The 25,206-nt window shown below is 42.8% G+C and overlaps 2 protein-coding genes, 1 long non-coding RNA gene and 1 other non-coding gene across 4 annotated transcripts in view; 3 read left to right on the top strand and 1 right to left on the bottom strand.

Annotated features, from left to right (window-relative positions):
* The window catches only part of NCEH1 (neutral cholesterol ester hydrolase 1), a 62,244-nt gene extending 46,183 nt beyond the window's left edge, over nucleotides 1–16,061 (bottom strand). Inside the window, exon 1 of the mRNA XM_064378641.1 lies at nucleotides 15,896–16,061. Coding sequence (XP_064234711.1) covers nucleotides 15,896–16,033 — 138 coding nt within the window. The 5' untranslated portion in view covers nucleotides 16,034–16,061. The remainder of the gene's footprint in view (nucleotides 1–15,895) is intronic.
* The window catches only part of ECT2 (epithelial cell transforming 2), a 124,299-nt gene continuing 106,170 nt past the window's right edge, over nucleotides 7,078–25,206 (top strand). The window contains exon 1 of the mRNA XM_012466694.3: nucleotides 7,078–7,185. The gene's annotated coding sequence lies outside the window, so the exon portion shown is untranslated. The remainder of the gene's footprint in view (nucleotides 7,186–25,206) is intronic.
* Nucleotides 9,994–10,101, top strand: LOC135275943 (U6 spliceosomal RNA). The gene has a single exon (XR_010343529.1). It is a non-coding gene; the product is annotated as a U6 spliceosomal RNA (small nuclear RNA).
* Nucleotides 20,774–22,204, top strand: LOC135275849 (uncharacterized). The gene is made up of 2 exons (XR_010343413.1): nucleotides 20,774–21,676; nucleotides 21,708–22,204. It is a non-coding gene; the product is annotated as an uncharacterized LOC135275849 (long non-coding RNA).

Raw genomic sequence — 25,206 nt, 5'->3', positions numbered from 1 at the left:
GTGCAAAGTGATATGAAATAAATATGCAATGAAGGAATAAGCAAGAATTTTAATGTCAACTCTTTTCAAAGAGATTCCAATTAAACAAGGTAATAACCGTTTAAGCTACTGAAGTAACAAGTTAAAAAAAAAATCGATTACAATTGTTCCTGCTGGAAAAGAGTGTAGCACAACTACATTCTTGCACATTGCTATAAATTTGAAAATAACTTAAACATTTGTAATAGGACCTGCAAAAATATTTGTAGACTTTGATCTAGTAGTTCTACTTTTTAAGAATCTTTTGAGAAACATCCTAAAAAAGTTGATTACACAGTATGTTCACTGTAACATTATTTTTGGTGGCAAGTAATTAAATAGTCTAAATTTTTGGTAGGAGAATAGTGAGGTTTAAAAATGACAGACGGAAATAATATGCAGTCATTTGACAAATCCTTCTGGTAGAATTCTATTAGTAGTGCATATTCAGTCTAACAAAAACAAAACATAAATACAAAAAGAAATCATGGCTGTATTACGGCGAGACTATAGGTGATTTTTTTCCCCATTTAAAAAAATTTATATAGCATGATTATCTACCTTTTATAATAAAATAATTCAGTTCTATTTTACTGAAGAAATTATACTTCTGAGGGGAAATTTTTAAAGCAGCTATGACATCCAGGGATTATGGAACTTAAACATTCTCTACTCTGACATCCACACTGCCCAAACACCCTCTACCTGCTCATATTCCTGTATTTTGCTTCTTCGTACACACTTTGCTTACACAGCTTGTCTGTCTTGCCCAGGCAGCAGACTCCTTCAGATACTTCCTTCAGAGATACAGAGGGCTGAACTGTAGGTTCCGTTTCCTACTGGAATTTCTTCCGATTCCCCTCATGATCAAACCCCAGTCCATCCTTCAATAGCCACGTCAGACATCCCTTCCTCTCTGGTGTCCTGTCCAACTTACCCCTCGGGTCGTCACTCCTGCCTTTGTGCTCTCTAATACTTGGTTTAAGCTCCTACTTTTAAAACTTGTTGTTGCATTATCATTATGAATTTCTAGGTCTCTCCTTCATTTTTGTTCCCCAGGCCCAACATACCACCTCTCACATAATCTGTGTTCAATATAATTGTGAAATGAATGAATGCATTGCTGTTTCTTTCCTTTCACTGTTGCTGCTACATTCATGCCTTCTGAAGAAGCAGGCAGCTTACCCCTTACCATTTTCCTGCTTAGACTCTTCATGGAAAGAAAACAGATATCCAGGGCAAAGGCAAGCACCTTTTTTTTTTTTGAGACAGGGTCTCGCTTTGTTGCCCAGGCTGGAGTGCAGTAGTGTGATCTCGGCTCACTGTAACCTCCACCTCCTGGGTTCAAGCAATTCTCCTGCCTCAGCCTCCTGAGGAGCTGGGACTACAGGTGTGTGCCACTGTGCCCAGCTAATTTTTGTAATTTTAGTGGAGATGGGGATTCACCATGTTGCCAGGGCTGGTCTCGAACTCTTGGACTCAAGTGATCCGCCCACCTCGGCCTCTCAAAGTGCAGGGATTACAGGCATGAGCCACCACACCCGCCTGCAAGCACATTTTGTTGGTTAATTCCATTGATGCTGCTTTATTGGAGAAACGGGATGCACACAGACTACTTCCTGTCATGGTGTTATCACCAATACCCTCTCTACTGTAGAAGCTGTCCAGGGACTTTTGGTCACTCATCAGTCTATTCACTCAGCAAATATGTGACTGTTTACTTTGTGCCAGGTACTTTTAGGAGCTGGGCACACAGTGGGGAAGTCCACAAACAAGCCCCTCCCTGCCAGAGCTTTCAGCCAGGCAGTGGAGATGGAATCACTTAGGAGTAATTAAACAAATAGACAATTGCCAGTGACAGGCAGAACTGGAAAACACAGGTAAAGAAAGAACAGGGTGTAGTGAGAGGATGTAAGAGGGAAACTAGACTGGGCAGTTAAAACAAGAGGTCAAGTTCCCGAACCATAGACCCACCCCTTTAGACAAACATGAAGAAGGCTTTGTCTCCAATAAGGCATCATAGCTGCCAGCAGCTGCAGTGTTTCAAACTTTAAACAAAGAATGACCTTCTGAAGTAATACATTAGGGACACAGCAAGAAAGAGACTTAAAGAAGTTTTTGTTGAAGACAAAAAGCTACTAAAACCAAACAGAAGAAAAACCTCATTGTTTTAAAATTATATATTTAGCCACCAGGAGTTAAATGCTGCCCTAAGGTTTGTAACAGAATATTTTTATTTATTTATTTTTCTTTCTTTACTTTTATTTTGAGTCAGGGTCTGGCTCTTTTGCCCATGCTAGAGTACAGTGGCAGGATCACGGCTCACTGCAGCCTCAACCTCCTGGGCTCAAGTGATTCTCCCACCTCAGCCTCCTAAGTTGCTGGGACCACAGGTGCATGTCACCATGCCTGGCTAATTTTTTTAAAAACTTTTTTGTAGAGATGAGGGTTTTACTATGTTGCCCAGGCTGGTCTCAAACTCCTGGGCTCAAGTGATCCACCCTTCTCAACCTCCCAGAGTGCTAGAATTACAGGTGTGAGCCACCGTGCCTGGCCTAGAATATTTTTAGTAAGTAGTTTAAAGTTTATTTCACCAAGTAGTACTTACTTTTGATGTTGGTCGTGTGCTTCATCTTCCTATTAGCTTATTAAAAGTGACCACAATTAAAACAGTGAAATAGATCTAACAACACAAGGCAGGCTCATCTCACCCATGGTTGAGTCATGTAAATACCTCCTTCAAGCTCTGATACTTTCAGAAACTTCACAGCAGTAGCTTCCTGTGTGCGCCATCCCGGGTGCTGCTTCTCATCCATTCAGACCCAGCTGCGTGAGCCAAAGTGACTGGCCTGCATTTAAAGGCTATACAACTACAAAACTAATAGCATTTAATCTAAAATGGACTAAGTTTACTACTAATCTGATGTGAACCTTTTTTTTGAGCCAGGCAGAAAAGGCTACTTAGCCTGTGAAGAGTCCAGATTTCTTCTTTAACTGTAAAATACGTTTCCACATCAACGGACCAACAGACGTTAAATTAGTTAGTTATTTGGGGAAAGAGTTGTGTTTGTGTGTGTGTGTGTGTGTGTGTGTGTGTGTGTTTTACTATTTAGTACCTCAGTAATTTCCATTAGTAACCTCCACCTTGAATTTTAATCACAACCTATAAAGTATATTTTGACTATTTCTTGTCAGAAATGATAGCCCAGGCCGGGCGCGGTGGCTCACGCCTGTAATCCCAGCACTTTGGGAGGCCGAGGAGGGTGGATCACGAGGTCAAGAGATCGAGACCATCCTGGTCAACATGGTGAAACCCCGTCTCTACTAAAAATACAAAAAATTAGCTGGGCACGGTGGCGCGTGCCTGTAATCCCAGCTACTCAGGAGGCTGAGGCAGGAGAATTGCCTGAACCCGGGAGGCGGAGGTTGCGGTGAGCCGAGATCGCGCCATTGCACTCCAGCCTGGGTAACAAGAGCGAAACTCTGTCTCAAAAAAAAAAAAAAAAAAAAAAAAAAAAAAAAAAGAAATGATAGCTCAATATCAACATGGCCAAAGTCAAAACATTAGTTTTGGAAAACATCCTTGATATCACTCCAATAAACAGGTTACAGGTTGAGACACTGCATGGAAAACACACAGGTGCCTGGAGTTCACTGTGGGGCCCCAGAAGGCCCATTTCAGTCCTCGGGTTCCTCGGCTTCTCAAGAGAGTTCATCCATCACAGCCGACCCCGCCCTGCTGGCAGTGCTCTCTGGGCTTCTCACGTCCTCTTCCCAGTTTTTCTTGTTTTCCTAACGTTTGTCTCCTCCAAGGCTCCACCTCTTCCTGGCAGCTCTAATACCACTCTTCATTCAACACTGTCTCCTGAGGGGATTTCATGGATTTCCAGGGTTTCCATGACATTAACCTGCCAACAAATTTCTCCCTATTTCCTGTATTTCCTTTAGTTATTTGTCTCATGTTTTTAGCACTGGATTGTAGCTCCAGGAGGACCAACTGCTGTTTGTCTTGTGAATTGCAATATCCCAGTGCTAGCACATAATAATTGCTCAACTAACAAATGACAGAGAGGCCATGGCATATTTCCTCAATTATGGTGGTCAACTGGAAACCTGCCTGAGAGCAACAACAGATTGGTAAGAATAATGGTGACAACAAAAGAAAAAAAATTACCATTGTAGTATAGTGTAGACAACTGACAAAAATCAGATCTATTTCTTGTGTGTCAAGTACTGCTCCTAGTGCTTTACATATTAACTCGTGTTTGATGATGATGGCAAAGCACAATAAAGCTTTATACGCATCTTATGCAATCTTCATAACTTTCCAGACTCAGCATTTTAATCACTTGCTAGATCAGTAAACAAACCCTTAGGTTACGTCTTCTATTCAAGGTCACACAACGAGTATAGCTCAAAGCCAAGATTTGAGGACAAGTCTCCCTGATCCCAAAGTCCATGCTCGTAAATGCTATGAAAATGTTCCCCAGCGTTTGGTAAATACACCATCAGTTGCATGAGGTGTTTTGTGAAATAAGAGATCTAGAGTCAATTGAATTTGGGATTCACTGTACATTCTTTTGAAGATTCAAAATACATATTAGCACAGTCAGATTTCTTAAAGATTTTACAGTTAAAGAAGAAATCCTGATTAAATCTGTTAAACTTAGCTTATTTAACCATAGAGCCCTATTCAATGCGCAATATATAACTTTTTTTCTTTTTTTGACAAAGAGTGTCGCTCTGTCATCCGGGCTGGAGTGTAATGGTGTGATCTCGGCTCACTGCAACATCTGCCTCCTAGGTTCAGGTGATTCTCGTCCTTACAGCCTCTCGAGTAGTTGGGTGCGCCCCACCGTACCTGGCTAATTTTTTGTATTTTTTTTTAGTATAGACAGGGTTTTGCCATGTTGCCCAGGCTGGTCTCAAACTCCTAAGCTCAGGCAATCCACCTGCCTCGGCCTCTCAAAATGCTAAGATTACAGGCGTGTGCCACAGTGCCTGGCCAATATATATCTTTAGAGCAAATACTGAGGCCATTAGCCTGAGGTTGTCACTGTAACCAGAGCCACTAAATAAGCAGGCCAAAACCCAATTCAACATAAACAGTAAAACAAAACGTAAGCTAAACCTATCAGAAACCACTAACTAACCTCTGACCACTGAATTATACCCAAATAAGGCAAAACACCTAGCTGTAGCCCATCATGTAATTCCTCTACCTCTCTTGGGTGTTTGATCTAGAGAATCTTGCTGCTCACTCTGCAGAGTGCAGTTCTCTAAACCCCTTCTGGTTGTGAGTCCTGCCAATTCATCAGTCATCCTTGGCTCAAATAAACTTACTTTGTATCAAGTTTTTTTGTAAGTTAAACTTACTTTGTATCAAGTTTTTTTGTTTTAACAATATTAGCATCCTCCAGGACTACAATTTGTAAATACATAACATACTTCTTCCCTATGTGATGCGTTTTTTGTTTTTTTTTGTGTGTTTGTTTGTTTGTTGAGATGGAGCCTTGCTTGGTCACCCAGGCTGGAGTGCAGTGGCATGATCTCAGCTCACTGCAACCTCCACCTCCTGGGTTCAAGCAATTCTCCTGTCTTGGCTTCTTGGGTAGCTGGGACTACCAGCGCCTGCCATTATACCCAGCTAATTTTTGTATTTTTAGTAGAAACAGGGTTTCACCTTGTTAGTCAGGCTGATCTTGAACTCCTGACCTCAGGTGATCCACCTGCCTTGGCCTCCCAAAGTGCTGGGGTTACAGGCGTCAGCCACCACGGCCAGCCGTGATGTGTTCTTAATGTGAATCACACAACTAGTCATAAAAGAGCTGAGCATGGAGGGAGAGGAGTGAGAAGGGGAAGAGAGATTGAACAACCACAACAGGAGACTGTTGAGTATAGCTGAAAGGGCCGTGGAGTCCAGCAGACCTGGTTCACAGCCAGCCTCACTAAGCAGGCCCGTGTCTGTGAACAAGTTACTGAACTTTGTTGAGCCTCTATTTTCTTTCCTATAAAATGAAAACATTAACTACTATTTTATAAAGTGGTTGTGTTTATAATTCTGCAAATGCTTCTATTATTATGCAGATATCTGCCAGCAATCTTATTGTTAAAAGCTGATCATTTTCTAAAAGCAGAATTTTTTTTTTTTTTGAGACGGAGTCTCACTCTACTGCCCAGGCTAGAGTGTAATGGTGTGATCTCAGTTCACTGCAACCTCCGCACCCCAGGATCAAGCGATTCTCCTGCCTCAGGCTTCCAAGTGGCTGGGATTATAGGCACCTGCCACCACACCCGGCTTATTTTTGTATTTTTAGTAGAGACGGGGTTTCACCATGTTGGCCAGGCTGGTCTCAAACTCCTGACCTCAGATAATCTGCCCACCTCTGCCTCCCAAAGTGCTGAGATTACAGACATGAGCCACTACGCCCAGCCTCTAAAAGCAGAATTGATTTGCCTTGCTAAGAAAGTTAAGGAAGCCTGGATAATTGCTGCCTGGCCTTGCCTCTCAGGAGCAAGGAAGAACCGTGTGCAGTGAAATGGATGTGACTGAAACCTTGGGACAAAGTGACTTGACCTTGGAAATGATGCATATACCAGAAACAGTGAGACAAATATCTTCCACTTAAAAAAAAAATAGATTTCAATGTGATCAAAGAAAGATAGTTTGAGTCTCAGGGTAGGGACAACAATATGGGACAGGCAGCTCAAAAAAAAGTCTCTCAGTCTCTCATGGGGCATTCATCAACTATCCTATTCAAGAGGAAAAAGGAAAGGCTGACAACTCTCCAGTGTGGAAAACCACCAGTGTTCTTCTAAGGAGCTGGCTTATAATTATAACTAATATTTAGTTAGAAACAGACACGTAATTCATGACACATTTGAAAGCAAGCATAAATCTATGAAAACATGAGGAAGTTAGAAACCCAAAAACAGCGAGGCTTGCAAAACAGTTGTGAAGGACAACTTTTGGCTACGTTCAGTCAGAAGCACGTGGAAAACCACTTTTGGCTGCATTCACAGTCAGAAGCACGTGGAAGCACAGGGTCTGCTCTCTGCGGCAGACACAGTAACACAGCGATAATGGAAGCAGAACCATGAATTCCTGATTTCTCTCTAGTCTCTCTAACATGAATGATCTTCAAACAAAAACAAAACCCCTAAACAGTAAGTGGAAAACTATGTCTATGATAGGTAAGAAAATTTATGATTTGGTGAGGAGCCTGTATGTAAGGAAATAGCAACATATAAGGGCTATAAAAGTAAAACAAAACCCTAGCAGAGTGTTGAGATAGAAATTAAGGCGGAGGCAGGGCAGTCAGAGGAAAGGGGATGGGGAAGTTCTCAAAAGAGATGATTTCTGAGTTTGTATTGAAAGATGCGTGGGATATTGACCAAAGTAAAAGGGTGGGAGGTCGTCCGGGACAGAGGGGACGACAGGAGAAACAAACAGATTCATGAGCTAAACTGTCATCCGTGACACACTGAGGCTGCAGTCAACAAAATGATGCCAGGTTGTAGCAAGCACCAAGTGCCAGTCAAGTAACTTAGCACTTTTATTCTACAGGGGATAGGAAGCCTGGGTGGGGTGGAGGAGTGCTAACTAGAGGATGAAGTCAGATTGGAGCACTGAGGACTGGGAAACAAAGGATCATTTCACAACGTTGACTTGATTAGGCTGAATGTGTGCAAGTCAAATACATGCAGCCTGAGCGTCCGTCCAGGTTTGACTGAGAATCATTCTGGTTTAAAACCATTGCTCTCAGACAGGCATGGTGCGCCTCACATCTGTAATCCCAGCACTTTGGGAGGCTGAGGCAGGAGAATTGCTGGAGCCCAGGAGTTTAAGACCCACCTGGGCAATATAGGGAGACCTCGTCTCTACAAAAAAAATATAAAAATCAGCTGTGCATGGTGGTGTGTGCCTATGGTCCCAGCTACTTGGGAGGCTGAGGTGGAAAGATTGTTGAACCTGGGGAGGTGGAGGTTGCAGTGAGTGGAGATCGCACCACTACACTCCAGCCTGAGACCCTGTCTCAAAACAAAGAAAAAAACACTGTTGACCTAGCATGATTATTAATAGCAGTCCCTGCTACTCTCAAAAATGTCCTGGTTTGGACAATAAATTATATGGCTATCTAAATACATGTAACTTGGAGACTATCTATCTGTGTTTAATAACGATGATAATAAGCTGGTGAGGTGGCTCATGCCTGTAATCCCCCAGCACTTTGGGAGGCTGAGGCGGGTGGATCACCTGAGGTCAGGGGTTCGAGACCAGCCTGGCCAACATGGTGAAACCCCATCTCTAATATCCTCTGTCGCTCCACATCCTCCCCTCCAACAGCAGCTCCGGTCAGGTTTCTTCCCAATCAGTCCCACTTCATTAGTTCATGCTCTCACCTGGATTGGTGCCTCCTGAGTGGTCTCCTGCCTTCACTTCTGCTTTCTTCGGTTCCATTGTCTACACTGCCACTGAGAAGGCAGGCGCTTGAATGGTGGAAGGAGAATTATGATAGGGGCATTTGTGGGTTGCTGCAAGAGCTTTGGAAAAAACATCTGAAGCAGACCTGGGCATTGGGGCGATGTATCTTACCTGAGATATCAAGATTGAGTGCATTTAAAAACATTTAAACATTGATATGGTTTTGAGCATGTGACTTCTCTGCTAGCAGACTTTCAGTCACTCCTTCTTATCCACAGAGCTTTTCCTCACCTGCCTGGTGCTTCCCTTCTGCCTCGCTCTCTGACTTTTCAACTTCAAGCTCCAGCCAGTCTAAACTACTTTTAGTTCCTCGGCTGTGCCCTCCTCTCCCACCAGAACCTTCACATACTGCTGCTTCTGGCTGGAAGGCCCCTTTCACCATTCTCTTCTCTGGTTTCTTCACAAGGAAATCTAGCACAGTGGTTAAACTCTTGAGTTCAGGAGTAACACTGGCTGGAATTGAATTCAGGCTCCACCTCGTATAAACTGTGTCATCTTAAGCAAGTCACTTTTCTTTGCATTTCAGTCTCCTCCTTTGTCACATAAAGAACACCTGCCTGATTGTATTACCATGGGCTAAACTAACTGCATGCGAAGCACATAGCACAGCATCTGCCACAGAGTAAATGCTCACTACATGCGCAACAGATGTTATTGTTACTGTAAGCACCCGAGCTTGATATCTCACATTAGAGACATTTCCCCAATGCCCAGATCTGCTTTAGATGTTCTTTCCAGGACTCTTGCTGCAACCCACAAATGCCTCTGTCATAATTCTTCCATCATTCAAGCGCCCACATTCTCACTGGCAGTTGGTTTATCATCCCTCACACTTGACTGTAAGCTTCTCAAGATTAGGTATCTGCCTTACACATTTCTGTTTGGCCAGACCAGCTCCTTGCTTTGGTGTTCAGTTAATATTTATTTAATAAGTGATGATTTCCAGGGTTTTAATTTTATTATACACTGAAAGACAGCTTGTTAAAATTTCATAACATGACACACCTTAGATTAGGCAGGGAATATAGTCAGGTTTTTCATTTGAAAATTCAATTCCAGGTAGGCACAGTGGCTCATGCCTGTGATCCCAGCACTCAGGGAAGCCAAAGTGAAGGGATCGCTTGAGCCCAGGAGTTTGAGACCAGCCTGGGCAACATAGCAAGACTTCATCTCTCCTAAAAAAAAAAAAAAAGAAAAAAGAAAAACAGCTGGGCACGCTGGTATGTGCCTGTAGTCCCAGCTACTCAGGAGGCTGAGGCAGGAGGATCCCCTGAGCCCAGAAGTTCAAGTTTCCAGCTATGATCACACCACTGCATCCCTGCCTGGGTGACAGAGCAAGACCCTGTTTCTAAAAAAAAATAAATAAATAAAGAGTAAAGAATGAAAATAAGTTGAATTACATTTCCTCATTCTCTATATAAACATAAAATGAAGGGTAAGTGGTAGACAGTTCCCACATAAGTACATTTGGCAGTAAAAGGAAATATATGGTGTTCACTTCAGCAGCACATATACTAAAATTGGAACAATTCACAGAGGACTAGCATGGGCCCTCCAGAAGAATGACACATATTTGTGGTGTTACATGTTTTTTTTTTAAAAAAAAAAAGTAAATATAGCTGGGAGCAGTGGCTGATGCCTTGTAATCCCAGCACTTTGGGAGGCTGAGTCAGGCAGATCACCTGAGGTCAGGAGTTCAAGACCAGCCTGGTCAACATAGTGAAACCCCATCTCTATATAAATACAAAAAAATTAGCCGGGTATGATTGGCAGGTGCCTGTAATCACAACTATTTGGGAGGCTGAGGCGGGAGCATCGCTTGAACTCAGGAGGCAGAGGTTGCAGTGAGCAGAGATGGCACCATTGCACTCTAGCCTGGGTGACAGAGTGAGACTCCAACTCAAAAAAAAAAAAAAAGTAAATATATGCTATTTTAAAAGAAGCAATTGTGCATAAAAAGAACATTTAAGAATGATTAACTGTACTTTCACACTTCATAAAAATGTCTCAGATCAAGCTCAAACTGCATAGTAGAAATAGGATGTCACATTAAAATAATGAGGGTATTTCTATGCTCAGGGCTATATTTGTAGAAGCGCCAGAAAAAATAAAAAGGAAAGTATCAATTGGGGATTATCTTACACACCTGGTAGCTGAATCAACTGGACCTTAATGTTTCATAGGGTCTATCTGCAGAGACCAACTCAGGTTATTCACCTGTCAGAACTCATATTGATCCAATAAAGCCCTTGACGCTATTCTTAAAAGCTTTCTGCTGTCACATGTTTAAAGAAAAATTCTAGCAAATCAGCTAAAAACTGTGGTTAGTGAAGTTACCAATGTACGTGAAGAAATACATGTCATCACAATTTCTGCACAGTAATTTACTAACGTTTTAAAGTTAAATTTACCCGACATTAGTAAACATTCCAGCTCAAAACTGTTATGAAAGAGGTTAGCACGTTGGAGTTCTGCAGTTTCCAGCTGAGCTGTCATTTAAACCACACCCACACAGCCCAAAAGCACATGATGCACAGAGAATTCAAGTGAGGTGACATTAAGTCTCAACAAATTTGGGGACATTTGACAAGATGAAAATCCTTGATCAACTAAGTCCAAAAGCACTGTCATGCATAAGAAACAGGGGAAACACCCAGCATAGGTACCAATTTCAGCACTTCTTTTATGTTATGTCACTGAAAAGATTCACAGTATAAGCAGTAGTGAGTTAGAAAATGATCTAGGCCGGGCGCGGTGGCTCACGCCTATAATCCCGGCATTTTGGGAGGCCGAGGCAGGTAGATCACGAGGTCAGGAGTTCAAGACCAGCCTGGCCAAGATGGTGAAACCCCGTCTCTACTAAAAATACAAAATAAATTATCCAGGTGGTGGCGGGCACCTATAATCCCAGCTACTCAGGAGGCTGAGGCAAAGAATTACTTGAACCCAGGAGGCAGAGGAGGTTACAGTGAGCAGAGATCACACCAGTGTACTCCAGCCTGGGTGACAGAGTAAGACTCTATCTCAATAACAACAACAACGAAACCCATGTCTTGTTTGAAGGCTATAGGAATCTTCTTCAGCCTCTTCAACCAGGTGACTTCACTACTGAGATTAATGGGAGTTTGGCACAACAGCCCCTCAAAGTGCTGGGATTACAGGCATGAGCTACCATGCCTGGATAAAAAAAGGTGTGTGTGTGTGGTGTGTGTGTGTGTGTGTGTGTGTGTGTGTGTGTGTGGTGTTTTTTAAGACGAGGTTTCACCATGTAAGACAGGATGGTCTCGATCTGCTGACCTCGTGATCCACCCACCTAGGCCTCCCAAAGTGCTGAGACTACAGGTGTGAGCCACTGCGCCTGGCCAAGAAAAATGTTTTAAAGTAATTTATTACTACATGTTTATTGTGGAAAATCTAGAACATACCAATACGAAAACTGAAGATAAAATCTTATGGCCCAGAAAAAAAATCATGTTTTAAATTATATCTTTCTGCTTTTTCTATACAAACACAGATACATGTTTTGATATATAAATAGTGCATATGCTATTTTGTAGCCTTTTCCTGCTTAATACACAGTACAAATCTTTTGCAAGTCATTAAACATTTTACAACCTAAATTTTTTAACTGCCTAGTATTGTCAAATATGGATATACCATTATTTAATCTTTTACTGTTTTTAAATTTTAATTCTTTGAAATGGTGGTGCAAAAAAAAGAAAGAAAAAGAAAAAGGTTGCTGAATGTTCCTTCACATTTATTATAAATGGCAGTGCTTTTAGACAAGTTCAACAAGTTTTTGGTTTTTTTCTTTGTTTTATGGTGCTGATGAACAAGTTTTTTAATCTTGTAAAATGTTTCCTTCTTTACGGCTTTATACCTCTCATTACTTACAATAAATTCTATCTAGAGGGATTACAGGTCAAAAAATAAGCACACTTTTAAGGCTTCTGATAGATATTACTAAACTGTTCTCCAAAAAACGTGGTTCTAACATGCATTTTCTCCAGCAACATACACTTCTCAGTATTTTAACCCACACTGAGATTACTTCTTTAAAAAAATCTGTTTGCATCGCATTTGGAAATCAACCTTCAGGACTTCCCCAGACTCTCTTCTTTCGTTCCTCTAGTCTCCTGCTGCCTGGTCTTCATCTAAATCACTCCTCGCCTTTCCAAGACCCAGTTTTGTTTGTGCTTTTGCACTGCTCAAGTCTTAGGTGGCTTTGCTGTAACACTGAAATTTGCCTAGCTAGTATTTTATCCCCTTAGGGCTAAAGTATCAACTAATCTGATAAACTAATCCATGCTAATGTAAAGGGGCTCATTTCCAGTAAAATGTATGCAATATAACCTGCAGATTAAGGAAAGTACGCTGTCTACAACAGCAATGCGTTTTATCTTATAGACCAGTGGTTCTCGAGTTTTGCTGCAATGAAGATCATCTGGGGAACTTTTCTTAAACACTGCTAGGAACACTAATCTCCCAGAGATTCTGAGTAGGTTTGGTATGTTGTGTAACCCGAGTATCAAGTTTTGTTTTGTTTTGTTTTACAGTCCTTAGGTGATTCTAGCATAGCATCTGTGTTTGAGATGAGTCTGAGAGATCCTAAGTTGCTTCTTCTTAGGGAATATGGGGAACCCCAAGGAAGAAAAGTGCAATGAACATAATCTGAACAATCTGACTCACTGCACAAGATAAAGGAGATAAAGAGTGGGAAAGGGTGAAGCATTTGCCAACGACAACAGAATGAACTTAACATTCACATTTCTCGATGGTAGGCAGGTGATGCTGTGTTAGAAAGTAGGCTGAGCTTAATCTCTAAAAAGCTTCAATTGCGGCGGGGCACGGTGGCTCACGCCTATAATCCCAGCACTTTGGGAGGCCGAGGCGGGTGGATCACGAGGTCAAGAGATCGAGACCATCCTGGTCAACAAGGTGAAACCCCCGTCTCTACTAAAAAATACAAAAATTAGCTGGGCATGGTGGCGCACGCCTGCAGTCCCAGCTACTCGGGAGGCTGAGGCAGGAGAATTGCATGAACCCAGGAGACGGAGGTTGCGGTGAGCCGAGATCGCGCCATTGGACTCCAGCCTGGGTAACAAGAGCGAAACTCCGTCTCAAAAAAACAAAAAAACAAAAGCTTCAACTGCCTTTGCAATTGAGCCAATCAACTCAAACTAAAATTAGTTGAGTAACAAGGTTGACACCACGCAATTTAGTAGTAGTGCTCCAGGTTTCAATTACATAAATTACTTCTAGTTTATACTTATTTTATTGCTTCAAAAAAGGTGAGCATTCTTATAGATGTTCCCATAATGGACTCCAAATCCACAATGGACCCTTGGGGACAACCCGAAGAGTAACTGCAAGTACCAGGCACTCAAATACATTACTAAGCCTTACAGCAAACCTACAAGGTAGTTATTTGCCCTATTTTACAGGGAAAACTCAGGAAGATTTGAGGTGACACTGGTAAATCGCTTTATTAAGTAGAATATATTTCCATCTGACCATAACGATCTTTCTGCTATTTCACAATTTAGAAGAGAATTGATCAGAGCCATTTCTCTGCAAACCCACTCATGAGCCACAGTGTCAGGTGACTCATCTATTGCTGACTTCAGGTTACACCCACTATCATTCCCAAGCACCACCCGAGGCCATACTCTGTGGAGGACCTTACACTGCCTTGTCATTGATGGGTTGGCAAGCCTAGCAGGGAAAGAAAGGCTTTTCTCCAAACCTAGCTTGTCCTAGATTACTTATGATGGAGTTTGGCGACCTGAAAACTAAGAATAATCTCAGCAGCTAACATAGCAGTTTGATCTTTTCCCTGTTTTCCTATGTTTAAGTTATTGTAGAAGACCATCAACCCACCCGGGGAAACATCACTGTTCCTCGATCTTTGAAGGGCATTACTCTCAAATTACATAATTTCATGGGGGAAGAGAGGGATTGCAGGGCTTCCTACATCGACTGACTTTCTTGACACCAGTGCTAAAGAAGGGGATGATCATTTTCACCATGTCAACAATATAGGAAGCAGGAGGAAAGGAAAGTGATGGGGAAGGGGCAGGTCTACAGCTTCACAGACCTTTCCTAAGAAACAAAAGGGGCTTTGGAGGTGAGAATGTGGCTGAATTCAAGAAAAGCAAATCCATGCTAAGAATATGCTGCAATAGCTTACAATACCCTAGTAAGGGGATTTTTGCTAGGATAAAGCCCCGCAGATTATGTAATCCTACACATAAATGAGTAGACAGGAAACAGGTATACAAACCCGCGGGGAAAACTGATGATTTTATACAATCAGCTTTCTCAGGTTGAAATGATTTTTTTCTTTCTCTAGTTGTCGTTTCTGAAAGAAGAAGTTTATAAAAAAATATTCTGAGATTAAAGCCTAAGGTTGGGGTGAGGGAGGAGGCTTGCTTTTGGAGGTTAAAGTTTACATAGAGCAGCCTGCTCAGAAATACCGTCCAATCAGAGGGCTTAGCCTTGGCTGCAGACTGTAGTTTAGATTTTAGATTCTCTGACACTAAAAATAATGCCCCTTACCACGGAATAAACCAGAGACAGTTACATTTTCCTGTCTATGAAAGGAATGAACACACACCCAAGATACAGCGGAAGAGAAATGTTACCCTCCCAGGTGAAGGAAAGTAACCTGGCTCAGGAAAAGGTTGTCTGACAGACAAGGACATAATAAATGCTGCAGGGCAAGCAGAAAACACGCATCATGAAAACACGGGCTGCCGCCTCCTCACCTTTCAACCAGCCCAGCCTCCCAGTCCCCTTTCCAGGGCGGAGCTGAGATCTCCCTCGGGTGCAAGATACCTATGGTTCCTTACGTGCTTGGATGGGGAGCCTGCCTGCGGTCTCGGGAAGGGAGCGCTCCACAGCCTCGGGACACTGGGAGACTGCCCTTGCCTGCTTCTGCTTCTAAGGTGGCTGCATTCCCAGGAACCAGAGTCTGCTTTTCTGAGCGCTCCTAAAAGCATTTAACTCACTCTCTGCCGGCCCCTATGGGAGAATGACAGTGTGGGGAAGGGTGATTTATAAAATGTTGATTTATAAAACGCCTTTTGACGTTGCAAACCAAGGAGGAGGAAGATATTTAGGACAGATGACGGTTTAAGCAGTTGTCAAATTCTATCCCGTCACTTCTCCCCCGTCACAAACGCAGACGACGAAAGGTAGCTCTCGGCCGCTGCTAGCAAGGACGCGGACGCGGTACCCTGAAAATGCCCGACCGGACCACCTTAAAAAGTGGCAGCCTCATTGCATTAGGAAAAACCTGCGTTTTCGTGGGGCCCGGCAGAGACATTTTGCACCCCCTTCAAATGTTGCGTAAGAGGAGGAAGGGAGAAGCCGCGCTGGGCTGCACCTCACCACTTGCTGTGCACCCCGGAAAGTGGCGTCCAGCAGCATCAGCTTCCAGGGGTCGGACACGGAGCTGGGCAGCGGGATGTAGATGTAATAGGCGGCCAGCGCCACCAGGGCTGCGAGCAGGACGCAGGATGACCTCATCTTCCCCCCGCGCCCTCGGCTCGGCGCGCCCGCGGGCTGGCGAAGAGGACAGGGCGATGCCACCCGGAGACCTCCGGCAAGTTTCTGCCCGCGGCAGCTGCTCACCCACGCGTGTCTTATAAGCCCAGGAGCCAATCAGAGGCGGCGTCGGGAGGAAGTCGGAGCGCGGACATGCCCCTCTACGGTGTCCTTGCAAAGTGTGGCAGCCACTCCAGGTTTGAGGAAGCTCCGTGCTGCGCTGGCCAGAGCACAGCGGACTCTGCAGGACACTGGTTTGTATTGCATCCGTGTGAGGATGCAATCCACGCCTGCAAGACACGCATCCCCATACGCGTGCAGTTTCCTCCTAGAGGGTCTCCAGCGGAAAAGAGTTTCAGTGTGATGCGTCTCTGGCCAACGCACGTGGGTCATTCTGCCTCAGAGTATTGAGAAAGGTGATAAAAATTCTGTTTTCTGGAGCCACACTTGGAGTGGTTTGTAAGTTCTAACTGATACATGGCAAAAGAAGATATGAAATTCTTCTGGCTCAAGCAATGAAAGGCCAGTAGTACATCTAGCACCCAATCCTTGGTTTCTAAATCCCACGCTCCAAGAAGAGGAACCACGGCTTTCTGACACCACCTCTGGAGAAAAGACGGACACTAGGGCTGGGGCGGTAAAGTACAAGATGAACCTGTTGTGCCAGAGTTGTGGAAGTGCTCAAAAAATGATGGGAACTGGTCAAAGGTCCACAGCTGCCAGCTTGAAGTCTCTTCCAGTGGCTAAAGCTGCGATAATTTTGCCATCGGTATAAATCATCATAATGGATTATAACCCGTTGATTAAAATAAAACTCAGCAATCTATATCAATATAAATAAATAAGGAAAGAAGAAAGGCTTTTCTTGCAATAGGATGCTGACTAATAACCATAGAAAAACACAAATGAATGCTAAAACTACAGGGTAAAAATTCGTCACAGAATTTTGGTTCTTTATCAGAAGAACTCTCCACCAATTATTACAAAGGGAAAAAATAATAACTTTTTAATTGGAGAAACTTGTAGATATCACCTGAAAAAATTCTGTCAGTGGGTCAATGGTAGCAGAAATACATTTAAATCCAGACCTGCTGTTAATGATTGGGGGTGAGGAGGGCTGGGTGAGTACTGATAGGAGAGAGAAAACTTTACTAGCAAAATTTCAACTGGAAATCCAGAAGGAAAACATTTAGAAGGCCTGTTGCAAGAAAGTGGTAGATGACAACTCCAAACTTATTGCTGAAGGTCTTAAAACACCTGGTATATATTATTATGCGTCTGAAGACAGTAATTCCAATTTAATCAACAGAAGTGAAATAACCATAAATTCAGGCCTGATAATGAGATTTTTAGGAAAAAGTTGTCTTTCTCTTCAAAGCTGGAGGAAAACAAGAAGAGCACACTTTCATGGTATTTCAAGCAAGTTTTCTCTCTCTCTCTCTCTCTCTCTCTCGTTACTGGTCGAGTTTATAAGCCTAAACAGATAGGGATGTCTGTGTTTGTGTGTGAGAATATGTGTAGAAAATTAGAAGCTAATCTGTTTTTTGTTTTTTGGTGGTTTTTTTTTTTTTTTTTTTTTTGAGATGAAGTCTTGCTCTTGTCGCCCAGGCTTGAATACCATGGCGCAATCTTGGCTCACTGCAACCTCTGCCTCCCTGGTTCAAGTGATTCTCCTGCCTTAGTCTCAGGAGTAGCTGGGATTACAGGGGCCCACCACCACACCCGGCTAGTTTTTGTATTTTTGGTAGAGACGGGATTTCACCATATTGGCCAGGCTGGTCTTGAATTCCTGACCTTAGGTGATCCGCCCACCTGGGCCTCCCAAACTGCTGGTATTACAGGTGTGAATCATCATGCCTGGCCAGAAGCTAATCTTTATGGGTGATTAGAAATAATCCTGGAGATATAAACCAAGCTGACTACTGGATTTAGTTACACTACTTGCTTTCAAGAAATCTGCACAATAAATCAAAGTTTTACCTTGTTGACAATATTTTTCTACTAGATTTTGACTGTATGTTTACAAAAACACAGATCTTAGAACTAATGACCAAACCAAACAGAACTAAAAGCAAACAAGCAAATTCTAAAACCACCACACCTAACTCAGCCTTCCCTCTTCCACCAGCAGTAACACGCTCAGTGTTATAGATGAGTCTCTTGAGGATTAGTGCAGCCAAACAGCTTGCTCGTATTCCTCTGGATTGTAAATGATAGTAGCAATATTTATTTCTGCCTTTCAGTGAAGTGTGGCTTCCCTTAAGCAGTACACTAAGAGATAGAAGCTACGAAAGAATAAAGAAACTGCACTAATTCTCAGCTCAGAAATCAGAGAGTCTCTGTAGATCTCAGAGGTTTTGTTTAATGAGACTAATTTGAGATAAACATAAATGCCTTCATCACTTGTTTTCAATACTTTATTCATTCAACAAACATACCTGGCCCACACTGGGAAATAAACACATTGTGGCAGGCAGGCTGTAAGGTCTCTACTCTTTAATTTCACATGCTTGAAGAGTGGGGGGCCCGGGGAAGAATGTAAGAAAGATGCAGAAGGGAGCACTGAACAATAAAGAAACAAACAAAAATTAATAGGTAATGTGCATTAATTTGGCTTACTATAAGGTAATTCTGTGGTAAGCACTTTGAATATATTAACTAATTGAGCTTCATAAAAATTCTACAAAGTAGGTACCATTGTTACTCTAAAAACAGGCATTGAAAGATGAAGTGCTTTGCGCAACCATCCGACTGGTATGTGAGCCCAGAGTCTGAGCCTAGTGTTCATGTGCTTTAGCACTCAGCTCTACTGCTAAGTGGTTAAAAATGAAGAGGAAACAGGTGGGGCACGGTGGCTCATGCCTGTAATCCCAGTATTTGGGAAGCCAAGGCGGGTGGATCACCAGAGGTCAGAAGTTTGAAACCAGCCTGACCAACAGGGAGAAACCCTGTCTCTACTAAAAATACGAAATTAGCCAGGCATGATGGTGAATGCCTGTAATCCCAGCTACTTGGGAGGCTGAGACAGGAGAATCACTTGAACCTGGGAGGAGGAGGTGGCAGTGAGCTGAGGTCATGCCATTGCACTCCAGCCTGGGCAACAAGAGTGAAACTGCATCTCCAAAATAAATAAATTTTTAAAAATGAAGAGAAAACAGAACAGGGTGGTGTGACACTGCGTGTCTGGGAGCTGCTTTAAATTGGGTGGGAAAGGGGGCCTCTTTAAGGAGATGCCATTTGGACTGAGATCTGAATGACAGAAGAGTGCCATGCAGGGCTGTGGCGGTGGAGGGAACAGTTTCAGAGGCTCTAGGATGCTAACCCCATCAAGGAACGCTAAGAGCTAGCGAGGCAGGAGTAGTGTGGAAGAGGTAGTGTGGGTGCAGAAGGGCAGGCCATTTAGGACCAGGCAGCCCATGGTAAGGAGTTTAAATATTCTGGTGCAATGAGAAGCAATTAGAGGTTTTGTAAGAGGTAAGTGACATGATCTGATCTATTCATATATTTAAAAAGGAGCACAACAGCTGCTATCTGGAGAAGACCTGTCAGGTGACTTTTGCAGTAGTTCAGATGAGATATGATGGTGGCCTGGAGCTGCAGTTTAGTTTAGCAATGAAATCAAGGGGATAGATTTTGGGTGTATTTTAGAGATGAGGGAGATAAGATATACTCATAAACTATAAACGATGATTTTAAAAAGAGTCAAAATACTCCTCTTCTAAGGCGATAAGGTGTAGTTTGAGCACAGTAATTAACTTTTATGTTTTTATGGAATTGTCTTAGATTAATTTTTATTGACATCTAAATTTATGACATAGCAATATTGTTGCTTAACAAAATCTTTATTTTTATCACTTGAAATAATTTTCCTAAAATGCCACATATTAAACCATGTGAAGTGGTTTTCTTCATGCAAGACATGTAGAACTTTAGTTCAACATTGATTGAGTGCTGCTACCTGTAAGGCAATGGGGTAGATGCTGTTGTGATGAAGATACATTTCCTTTCCCTGTGAAAAGGTGTTCACTCTAGTTAGAGAGAAAGGCAGGTACGTAGGTTGTTTCAAACATGTACAAAGTTCAGAGATGTAACTCAGAAGAAGTCAAGATTCATTCTGTTCCAGAAAAATTAGGAGTAAGAAATACTCAAAAATGGCGATGACTGGGCAGGTTCTGCAGGCTGAAAAGGAGTGTGTGTACAGACAGACAATAAGTGAGACCATCCCATGCAGAAAGAAGAGCTTATTACACAAAAGTTCTGAAGTGTGATGTGAGCAGAATGCTACAGGTAGTTCAGTGTTTCTGGAGCATCAGATGCAGGAAGGTGGAGCGTAGTGAGAGTGTAACCTGAAGAGTTAGAGATCACATGATGCAGGGCCTCGTAACTTACGCCGTTGGGGAGTTTGAGCTTATCCTGTAGGCAGTGGGGAGGCATTAAAGGTTTGCATTAGATCACTCTGGTAGCAATGTAGAGGGCATGTTGGTGGGGAAAGAACCAGGGAAGCAGTTGGGAGGATGTTGCTTTTTTTTTATGGTGGTGGGGGATGGAGTCTCGCTCTGATGCCCAGGCTGGAGTGCAATGGCATGATCTCGGCTCACTGCAACCTGTGCCTCCCGGGTTCAAGTCATTCTTCTGCCTCAGCCTCCCAAGTAGCTGGGACTACAGGCGACCTGCCATGCCTAGCTAATTTTTTTTTTTTTTTAATTTTAGTACACCCAGGGTTTCACTGTGTTGCCCAAACTGGTCTCGAACTCCTGAACTCAGGCAATCCGCCTGCCTTGGTTTCCCAAAGTGCTAGGATCACAGGCATGAACCACCGCGCCCAGCCAAGGATGTTGCTTTTAAGGTGTCTGAGATAGAGATGGTGGTAGCATAAACTTGTATCAGGTGATGGAAGTGAGAATGAGGAGTCAAAAGATACCTGAAAGGTAGAATCAAGAGGACTTGTAAAGGGAGAGTAAAGGAGTAGAGTCAAGACGAATTTCCAGGTCGCTTGCAGAAGCAGATGGGAGAATGGTGTTGCCATTTCAGAGATAAAGATTAGTTAAGGGTAAAAGATTTAAGGGGAAATGATAAATTCAGTTTGGAATAGTTAGATTTGAGGTATCTGTGAAACATTTAAGTAGAGATAGCACATAGGCTCCCAGACACAAGCTCACAAGCTGGAGATGTAAATGTGAATCTTCATCCTGTAACTGAATCCATAACCATGAATGAGACAGAAGCTGTGTGTGTGTGTGTGTGTGTGTGTGTGTGTGTGTAAGGGCTTAGGGTTGGGCAGAAGAAAAGCAGGCCAGAGGGCTTTGGCATTTACTGTTTAGGAGAAGGAGAAGTTGACGAGAGAAAAAGAGGAAGTGGTCAGAGAAGGGTCTGTCTGAACTAGAGGCACGGAGTAGTGGTGAATATTGAAAGCAAGGAAATCATTGAGAAGGTACATTGGTGGAATTTCCTAAGTGAATTCTTGAAAGGGGGAGGGAAAGGATGGAGCCAGTGATGACTTCAAAGTTTCTGGTTTGGGCAACATCATTAACTGGCATAAGAAATATCGGTAAAGCAGATCTTGGGATAAAAGAATGAGTTCAGTCCTATGATGTGCTCAAGGTAAAGTATCCTGATTTCCAGCAGGCCATTAGATTTAGAGGTTGGACCCTTACAGGAGGTGTCAGGGCTATACTGGAGAACAGCCAAGATGGGTAACCCAAGCAGCATAACATATTAAACCACTTATACAAACTATGTAATACAAAGTATGTGATATATATGATTCAAGTATGTTACCAGGGATATGTAACATTTCAAACCTGATACAAAGCCTCAAGCCATTAACACAAACTATATAAGTATAAAACACAAAGACTGATACAAAGTAATGAAGGTCTTTAAACTGTTTTTAATTTACTCAGAATTGTATTCAGCAACATTCTCTGGTCTAAATGCAATGTTAACATTTAATTAAGGTCTAAATCACTACATGATATGTTTCAAAAAATGTCTTGTGAATAACTGCACTTATGAGTCCGCCTATTTTGCATAACGCCCTCTACTGGTTATGGTTTGAAGCTCATGCTTGATCTCGCCAACGGAAACAGTATTACACTTAAGAGAAAATCTAGGGTTGTGTTCAAAGAATAAAAGGAATATTCTCTCTCTCTCTCTTTTTTGAAACCACCCTGTTATATTATCACCCCAAAGATTTATGAGTTTATAAAAATTCAGCCTGGAGCATTTGGACCAGGCTGAATTTTTCCTGGAGTCAGCTCATGGCAACTCCAGGAAAACCACAGAGTTGCTTCCTGAACTGGAGCATCGTATTACCTCCTCCTCCCACCATAAACACGCAATGCAGGGACCACTCCTGGATCTTGCCCTGAATCATTAGCTTAGTTTCCCATGGCTCCTGTAATAAAATACCACAGACTTGATGGCTTAAAACAAGAGAAATGTATGTATCTTAAGTTCTAGAGGCTAAAATCAAGGTGTCAATCTTATGTATTGGCAAGGCCAAGGTGTTAACAGGAACATGCTCTCTCTGAGGGCTCTAAGAGAGGATTCTTCTTTGCCTCATCCTAGCTTCAGAGGTTGTTGGCAATCTTTGGTGTTCCTGGGCTTGCAAATGCCTGCAGTCTCTGCCTCTGTCTTCCCATGGCTGTCTTCTCTGTGTGTTGGTCTTTCTATCTGTTCTCTTATGAAAACATCACTCATACAGGATTAAGAGCCCACCCTATCCCAGTATGACCGCATCTTCTAATAATATCTGCCATGACCCTATTTAAATAGGTCAGACTCTGAGGTTCTGGGAAGAGAACGAATTGAGAGGGGCGGGGGGATGGTACTATTCAGTGCACAGTAACCAAGAGTTAGATAAGTAATAGAAGCACTTTACTGGGTGTCCCATCCTTTCCTCCTATTGAGGCTCAAAAAGTGATATTCCAAAATACGGCACTTTGGCCTGCTGAACTAAAGAAGCAGCTTCCAAGTCTCTCCAACCTTCCCACCTCTCTTGTAGCCTCTCAGCCCTCTCTGTCTCTCCCAAAGCACAAGATGAGGCTGTTCTCTGAAATTCCATCATCTACCTAGATGAAACACACCAAAGAGGAATATGATTGCCTTCAATCCCGTCTCTAAAATTTCTAGAATTTCATCAAAGAGAAAGAGACTGAAAATTAAACACCACACCGAGAGTCCAGATGAGCTCTGTTCCCTGGTCTCATTCAATTCTCAAGCAGAATTATTTTCTGCCTGAGCATCCATTTCTCTCTCCTGAAATAATTTACTCCTGAAATAATTCTGATCATCCATTTCTCTCTCCTGAAATCATTTACTACCCTTTTAAAATTGCCTACAGCCCCTCCCTCACCCCTTCTCCCTATGAAGAGGGTATTTAAGCCTCAATCATCTGGCCCTTCTTTGTGTTTTCATGTTTTTGGTATGGCTGTCCTGCTTATGCATGCTAATGCATTTACTTTGCTTTTCTCTTGTTAACCTGTATTTTTATAGGGGTGTAGTCATAACTCTTATCATGGAGAGAAGAGGAGTAATCCTATTTCCACTCCTACATGCCATAGTGGCTACACATGTGGTCCCTAGGCCTCCTTGCATGATTTGAGGGAGTTCTGTACAGGCCATATTCCCTTTGCTCATCCTTTCAAGCTCAGATTTTGGTCTTATTGACTTATAACTGAATAATTAATTCCGGCTAATGGGGAAAGGGGGTTTTCTGCACCCTGTAATTTGACAAGTGGCCTCCTGGAAGCAATTTTTTTTTTTAAATGAAGGCTTACTCTTGTCACCCAGGCTGGAGTGCAATGGCGTGATCTTGGCTCATTTCAACCTGAGCCTCCCAAGTTCAAGCAATTCTTCTGCCTCAGCCTCCCAAGTAGCTGGGATTATAGGCACTCACCACCATGTCTGGCTAATTTTTTTGCATTTTTAATGGAGAAGGGTTTCACCATGTTGGCCAGGCTGGTCTTGAACTCCTGATCTCAGGTGATCTGCCTGCCTCAGCCTCCCAAAGTGCTGGGATTACAGACATGAGCCACTGCACCTGGCTCGAAGTAATTTTTTTGTAACCCAAAATAATGACTATGCTGTTGGATTTTAGGCTGATAGAAAAGTGTATGTGAGGAGGAGCAAGGCCTGTGTTACACTATGTTGGTGGCTGTCTGCTTTGCAATAACATAAGCCTGGCACTGTCCAAAGAATCTATGTGTACACAAATACATCTTTTAAAATAAGGTAGCAATATAAAAAATTGCAAGATCTACCAAGTGCCATGATGCAGACCTATAATCCCAGCACTTTGGGAGGCCACAGCAGAAGGATCGTTTGAATCCAGGATTTCAAGGCCAGCCTGAGCAACAAAGCAAGATCCCATCTGTACAAAAAAAATGACAAAATTAGCCAAGTATGGTGGCACATACCTGTAGTTCCAGCTACTCAAGAAGGTGAGGCTGGAGGATTGCTTGAGCCCAGGAGTTTAAGGCTACAGTGAATTATGGTTATACCACTGCACTCCAGCCTGAGCAACAGAGTGAAACCTTTTCTATGACGAAGAAGAAGGAGAAGAAGAAGGAGAAAAAGAAGAAGGAGGAGGAGGAGGAGAAGGGGGAGAAGGTTTAAAGTTAGTAGAAAACATGTTACATTCATTTTTTTTTTTATAAACCAGGGACCTGGTCAACTTTAGCTCATGGATGCCCAAAGTAGAAACGTGCTTTGCAATAAGATTCAAGTTGGATTATTTGACCAAAGGTACTTATTGTTTAGTATGAGGCACATTCCTTTTTTTTTTGAGACAGAGTCTTGCTTTGTCACCAGGCACCAGGCTGGAGTGCAGTGGCGCAATCTTGGCTCACTGCAGCCTCTGCCTCCTGGGTTCAAGCAATTTTCCTGCCTCAGCCTCCCAAGTAGCTGGGATTACAGGCGCAGATCACCATGCCCAGCTAAATTTTTTGTATTTTTAGTAGAGATGGAGTTTCACCATGTTGGCCAGGATGGTCTTGATCTCTTGACCTCGTGATTCGCCCGCCTCGGCCTCCCAAAGTGCTGGGATTACAGGCGTGAGTCACCATGCCTGGCCTAAGAGTCTTTTTTCATAAAGCCAACTTAAATTACCTAAATCTGGATAAAGATGAAGATTGCACGGATAGAAAGTTATG

This window comes from Aotus nancymaae, unplaced genomic scaffold (genome assembly GCF_030222135.1).
Source record: "Aotus nancymaae isolate 86718 unplaced genomic scaffold, 86718_ANA_hifiasm-v0.15.2.pri h1tg000019l, whole genome shotgun sequence".
Lineage (NCBI taxonomy): Eukaryota > Metazoa > Chordata > Mammalia > Primates > Aotidae > Aotus > Aotus nancymaae.
The sequence above is the reverse complement of the archived record's forward strand: the minus strand, read 5'-3'. Positions and strand labels throughout refer to the sequence as shown.